General features: G+C 34.4%; 1 protein-coding gene across 1 annotated transcript in view; it reads right to left on the bottom strand.

The window, feature by feature from the left end:
• The window catches only part of LOC111053694 (intraflagellar transport protein 122 homolog), a 128,839-nt gene that overhangs the window by 20,863 nt on the left and 100,827 nt on the right, over positions 1–7,149 (bottom strand). Inside the window, 3 exon segments of the mRNA XM_039431419.1 lie at positions 5,212–5,320; positions 6,155–6,255; positions 7,013–7,106. Coding sequence (XP_039287353.1) covers positions 5,212–5,320; positions 6,155–6,255; positions 7,013–7,106 — 304 coding nt within the window.

Here is a 7,149-nt window from a genome sequence, read left to right as displayed (position 1 = left end):
TGGAATAGAATTCGGAAAAAGTGTTGTTTAAAGTGCAGTTTATGGTTTTGATAATGATGTGTGTAGTTCTTCGTTGTTGGATCTTCTATTAACTCATGCAGATTTGTGTTTTAAACTCCGACTTTCTACACTTTTAAATACTTTGTCACTCGATGACTGTGTAGTATGCCGTGTTGCGCGATAGCTGGCTGTTCAATTCATTCGGACAAAGCCAAGTTACTTAACATATCATTTCACAAATTTCCAAAACAGGATGACTTGTATAAACAATGGGTGCATTCTTGTAGAAGGAAGGATGATTTTAATGGGAAAACAGCAGTCATATGCTCCCGACATTTCGTATAAGATGAATTCGAGCGTGAGTTGAAATCCGAATTACTAAAACCCCCTAAGAAAAATATTAATAAAAAACTGCGATTCCAACAGTCAAAATTCCAAGTTTACCGACTTTTAAAATAAAAAAAGACTGAATCTGACCGTAGCTGTCGATTAATAGGCCGGGAAAATAGAAAAATTGTGCAGACATTGTTGGATGATTTTAACAATAATGCAGATAGTGTAAGTAATGTAGATACTGCAAGTAATGTAGATACTGCAAGTAATGTATATATTGTAAATAATGAATAAGATAATTTGGATAATGTAGACGCTAATGTTATTGACATTGCTAATTACAAAGCTTTGCTTACTGAGAATAAGATGCTTAATGGAATTAATGTAAAGCTAGAGGATGAAGTAAAACGAGCCAATAATTCAATTTTAATATTAGAAAACAAACTGAAACAAACTATGAACGCATTTTTTCAAATTGTCAGCAACAGATGATCTCGAAAGGAAAATGCACTAATTGGTCATCAGATGATGTGGCTAAGGCTGTGACTATAAGATATATTTCAAAAAAAGGTTTGGACTACATAAGAGAGATTCTAAAATATCCTCTTCCAAGTGAAAAGACTATTCATAGACGTTTATCCCAGTTTTCTACACCACCTGGGTTTTTGGAAGTTAGTTTTTCTCTACTCAGGGGTCAAGCTAGCATTAACAAATGAATTTGAGAAAGATGTGATTATGAGCTTCAATGAAATGAAGGTTCGATCGGAAATTTGTTATGACAGCTTGATGGATGTTTTTAGAGGTCCTCATGTTAATGTGCAAGTGATAATAATACGGAGTGTAGCAGGAAAATGGAAGCAACCGATTTTTTATCAGTTTGATCAAGCTGTAACAATCGATATATTTTTCCAAGCAATAAGACTTGTAGAGGAAAGTGGATTTAGGTGTAGAGGATTTGTTAGCGATATGGGTGGGTCTAATCGTAAGCTTGTATCTGACTTGGGAATATCACAAACAAAACCCTCAGTTGATAATCCCTGTTGTGATGATTGTGCTATTCGGGCTTTTTCGGATGTTCCTCATGTGCTCAAATTGATGGGTCGATGTCAAACGAGGCAAACGACAGAAGTCCTGCGACAGTCGAGACCAGCGACGGTAGAGACCTGCAACATTCGAGGCCAGCGACGGTAGAGGACTCCTGAAAAAGAGGCCTCAAATGTCGCCTGCGTTAGGCGACAGTTGAGGCCTCTCTAATTTTTGTACAGCCCCGACAGTCGAGACCTGCGACGGTAGAGGACTCCTGAAAAAGAGGCCTCAAATGTCGCCTGCGTTAGGCGACAGTAGAGAACTCTTCAATTTTCGTACACTCCCGACAGTCGAGGCCTACGACCGTAGAGGACTGGAAAACAGTCCTCTACTGTCGCAGGCCTCGACTGTCGCGCCCCCAAATTGATACGTAACCATCTCTTGGACCAAGGGTTTGAACTGCCAGGTGGAATAATGGTGACCAAAGATATTTTATTTGACCTGATTAAACAACAGAACACTACAGAATTAAAATATGAGTATAAAATAACAGAGGGACATTTACTTTTAACAGGAAGTAAAAGACAGAATGTGAGGAAAGCAGCTGAACTTCTTTCCAGAACTGCTGCCAAGGCTATTTCATACATTTTACCTGGCAATGATCATGTCGTAGATTTTTTAACAACCGTGAATGATGGGTATGATGTGTTGAACTCTAGAATTCCACATCACCCCAACAACAAATTGAAAAGTGGCTATGGTACCAGTTTGGAATTACAAAATTCGGTTTTAAATAAGCTGCACGACCTGTGCTCTTCTGCTCGAGAAATAGGGAAAAAGAATTTGTTACCATTTCAAGTTGGATGCATGATTTCTATTCGGAGTACACAGGGATTGTACAAACGAAATGCAGCTAGAAGGGTACCAATATTTGTTAACATCTCGATGCAATCAGGACGTTTTAGAATCTTTTTTCTCTCAGATTAGAGGTATAGACAGATTCTACGACCACCCTTTACCAACAACAGTGAGTCAGAGAATGAAATCTCTTCTATTTTCTAAAAGTGCATCTGCAATAATAAAGACTGGAAATTGCACTTCCGAACCATGTGAGACTCTTAGTGTTGATCTACTGACAAAAGTAGATTGTGTTCGCATTCTGAAGAAGATTCATGTATGGATGACATGGATGATAAGGAACTTGACTCAGTATTTGGCAAAGTAATGGAGGAACTAAGTGAGCAGAGCCAGGGAGAAGAGATTGTAGAAAATTTGGACTTGCTGAAAGTGCTATCGGGCTACATAGCTTAACGTGTTTTTAAAAAAGGTATTTCTACAACATTCAATTATAGTGAACGATCCGGACAAAATGCTTCGAAAAATTGTGATTGGCTTTCTTTTATATCTATAGGTGGCCTAATCAATCTATCAGATGAGTGGCTAAAAATAACAATTCAATTAGAAAAAGAATTTGAAAAGTTTCATGGAGAAAAACTTCAAAAATGTTCAAACGTAATGGCGACCCTCATCAACGTTATAAAAGAAAAATTTGATAATATCGACGACTTTGCCATCGAATGTTTTGTGAGAACGCGCTCTTTTATGAGGATGAAAGAGTTGAATAAGAAGAATAAGAAAAGAGCAGCATCCAATCAAGCAGTGGATAACAGACGCAAGATGAGCAAGAAGATGAAGAAAATCGCATTCTAAAAATACTCCAAGGAGACAGGTAATTTCTATTTCAAGCAATTCACTTATAATGCATTAATTTTCAATTTTTTACATGATTGTGATAATTTGTTCTTTGTAACTGGCAAATATTTCTAAAGCATGTGATAGTTTGTGGCACTAGAATTAAAAAAAACCATCTGAATTGATAGGTAGTATGGGAGTTCTACTGTATTCAATAACTTAGATGTATAATGATTTTAACATTGTATCATAGATGTGCAATAAACACAATATACACTTACAATATGTATAGTTTTAATGATTATTGCAGTTATTTACGAGACTCTAATACACACACTGTATATTCACATTCAGCAGAGGCAAGACGTCCGGTCATCTCTGGATTCGCCGATGACTGGACAGAAATTGATATGTAATGTGTATATTATCTAATTGTAAATAATTAAAATAAATACAAAAAAAGGTGAAGAAACCAAAAGAGGAACATTTTTTTGCGAGCGCACCAAGCTCGAATTAAGTAGACTACTGCATCATCAGTTCCGTCCGTTCAATGTGATTCTCAAAAATATGCGATTCCAGTAATGCTATTTAGCATTGGTTACCACCACTCTTCTGCATCATCACTCTCACTATCCCCGTAAACGATGGTGGAGTAAACGGTCAAAGACATCGCTATTTTCTGCGATTCCACTGTTCCGCGCCAGTGTTGCAAACCATACGATAATTATTTCGTTTGCAATTTGTTATTGATAATAGTTATTATTATTTCTTCTATGTTTGTTTTTGAAGCATCTATATTTAAAAATCTACTTTTTTGAAAATATTAAGAACTGAAAATTTAGTGAAGTAAACAACTAAAGAAATTAACCTATTTCGGACTATGTGTAACCTTTTCTGAATTTGGGAGAGGAATAGCACAAGGTTTCCTTATTTTTCTCTCCCTGTCATTTTTGATGATGTACTTGTTGTATGAATCAATATAGAATAAAGAATTTCATTTCAATTTTTTAAATTAATTTGAGGGCCAGTTTCTGAGCTTGAGATTTAGCCAAGTTCTATAGTTTTCATCTCAAGGATTTTTAATAGTAAGCTTATCTTATACTAGATGTCATCTTTCTCGATAAATAATCGTCAAAAATGGAACATTATCTTTAAAGTAGGGGAGGGGGTGCAGCTTTCATTCAAACTTTCAACTGAATTGTTCCTGGAGATGACTGAGCCGAAAAGTCACGCTTCGCCCCTGACATTCAGATATGTTAATACAGTATTCATACAGTACTTATTATTACAATACAGTATTATTTAACATTATTTAGCCCGAATATTGATACTATAACAGCAGTACAGTAGCCTACTAATGGGTTTCGAATTATTCTATCAAATGTACCGTATTTCCAGGTCCAATATACAAGAATTATTACTTGAAATATTCCAACTGACATTTTGATGATAAAGAGGCGAAATTTCAAATCTCAAAACGATTAGCATATGAATTGTAATCTGTTTAGCAACAGCGTGCATACAAATACCGGCTTAAAGTAGTCAGTAGAGTTGGTAGCTTCGGTGGCTGTGACGTCAGAGCTCCGGTCTACCTGCGCGTGACCCTTACCGTCTTCTTCTAACTACCGTGATTGCATGCAATTGTTGTTGTTGTTGTTGTTGTTAATCGAATATTCATTTATTTAAAAGTATTGACATTTTAAGGTTAGTTCTTTTCACTAGATAACACACTTTACCTACTATTCTCAATTAAAAACCAGGCTTAAACTGAAACCAGTTACTCGACCAAGTAAGTAGCGTAGAATTAGCTCGGTAGAGTTAGTATGCCAGTTACTCGACCACTAACTCTACTAGTAAAAACCATTCTTTAGGCAACACAGCCAAGACAATATAATAGCATGAAAAAAGGATCTCACTAAAATTTGGATTAGATAAAACATTCAAATAAATTGGTAAACTACTGAAGGAATGTTTGCTAATATAGCTAATATTCTGTAAGTTCATTGTGCTTGTATACAAACTCTAATTTCTAAATGGAAAGTTTTATTTCGTAAAACAAAGTCTAACACATTTTTCCGAGTGTGTTATATTCAGACAAAATCATGTATACAGATTAGCTAGGAACAAATTGTGAAAATGAGACAAATGAAAACGTTTTACCTGGAACTGTGGAGGTATTCGGAAACTCTGCATTTTGTCCAAAACTTGTCGAGCTAACTTGAAAGCACCCAAATTTCTCGCTTGTTTCGACAATGCGTACAGAATAGCACTAAATAATAAGAAAGTTAAAGAAAATGTTGTGCAATATTATTTATAAATAATAAAGTCTAAATCATATTAATATTCAATAAAATGTGTATCACATTATTGATTTGTTGATAGTTAATGAACAATCTCTGATTTTACCAATCTTACTTGAAATACCGATTAAATATTCATTACTTGGAAACTTATTTCTAAATTATGATTTCAAAAGTTTAAAAATGAAAATGCTATCTTAACGGAAATCGCGCTTCAGGCCTACGTGTGAATCATTCTCAAGTTGAAACAAGTTGAATGATTACTCAGGTCGTTATTTCATGTAAAAAAGGTAGTATTGACATCGAAATTTGCAATCAATCAAGAGAGTATTTACTACAATATCTAAAATCTATGAGTTGAACTAATTCATTACTGAATAATTATACTGATATTCATTCGAATTGGTGACTTACATTAGCAAATAATTTCTAAATTAAATTATTTATATTACTTATTATACAACCTACTGTATATCTAAATATTAAGTAATACTAATTTGCATAGGTAAGACGATAGAAATAGGTGAAAAAACACTTGGAAACTTACATTATTTTCGGTGACTGCGTCACCTTTGTCAACGGTTGTTGTAGTTGTAGACAACGGAAAATAATGTAAGTTTCTAAGTGTTTTTCACCTATTTGTATCGTCTTACCTATTCAGATTAGAATTATAAGACAGTTAAGTGTTTTTTGTTATGTGCTATACATATTAAGTAATGTATTTTGTACTTTGAGTTTTGAATTTTGTAATTATCATTAAGGATAAATGAATTTGAATTTGAAATTACTGTATGAGAGGATACAATTGTGAAACACCTTTGGGCTGAGCTGTTTTCGTTTCATACATTAGAAACCTTGATATATTGAATAACGCCTCGGGTTGATACGATGTGAATGGTTCTTCCTGAAAAAACAATCAATTTAAAATAACAATAATGAATTTAAAAATGAGCTTAACTCTACATTATGACTTCCTAACATTTGATATAGTTGATACTTGTAATATTTTTGATACTTCAAGTAATTTAAGAAGAAACTATATGAAAAGACGTGAAAGTAATAAACAAATAATTCGTTGGAATATGGTCACCAGTTGAGGTTTGTGCTAATTTAACATAGTAATTTTAAGCATTAAAAATGAGTTATTAGTTCAATCCTTTAGTGTGATTGAAATTCCACGGTTATGGTCTGTACATAATTTTAAAACATTTTCAGAATGCTATTTAAAGCTAATTTATAATAATGTGAAAATGTTATATTGATACTTATATTATGATTATAATGTTGTAATAATTGGTTGAATTAAATAATAATAGACAGAATGAATTTTGCAGAAATATCAAAGAAGATACAAGAAAATAGATTGCAATGGTACGAAGAAGTGGTGGAGAGAAGGGAGGATGATTATGTGGGAAAAACGATCGACCACTTAGATGTCGAAGGCAATAGGAAGAGGGGAAAACCTAGGAAGAAACGGAAAAATTGCATCGCCCAAGATATTGTAGAGAAGGGAATAACACCAAACGAAGCCCATGGCCGGGACCCCTGGAAGAGACTGACCCGAAACGCCGACCCCACCCGAGTGGGAAAAGGCTAAGAAGAAGTTATAATGATATGAATAGTTTAAAAACAATCATGTAGATTGTAGACGTTGAACTTACCAGATAGCACTGAATTGTGTGGAATGCATAATAGATGGAAGCATACTTCTCGTGCTCTGCAAATCTAGATAGCATCTCGTCTTTTTGGTCTGGCCTGTATGAACAACAACAATACCTGTTACAATAATTATTTTGAG

This window comes from Nilaparvata lugens, chromosome 6 (genome assembly GCF_014356525.2).
Source record: "Nilaparvata lugens isolate BPH chromosome 6, ASM1435652v1, whole genome shotgun sequence".
NCBI classification, from domain to species: Eukaryota; Metazoa; Arthropoda; class Insecta; order Hemiptera; family Delphacidae; genus Nilaparvata; species Nilaparvata lugens.
Note: the sequence above shows the minus strand (reverse complement) of the source record. Positions and strands in the feature narration are given on the sequence as shown.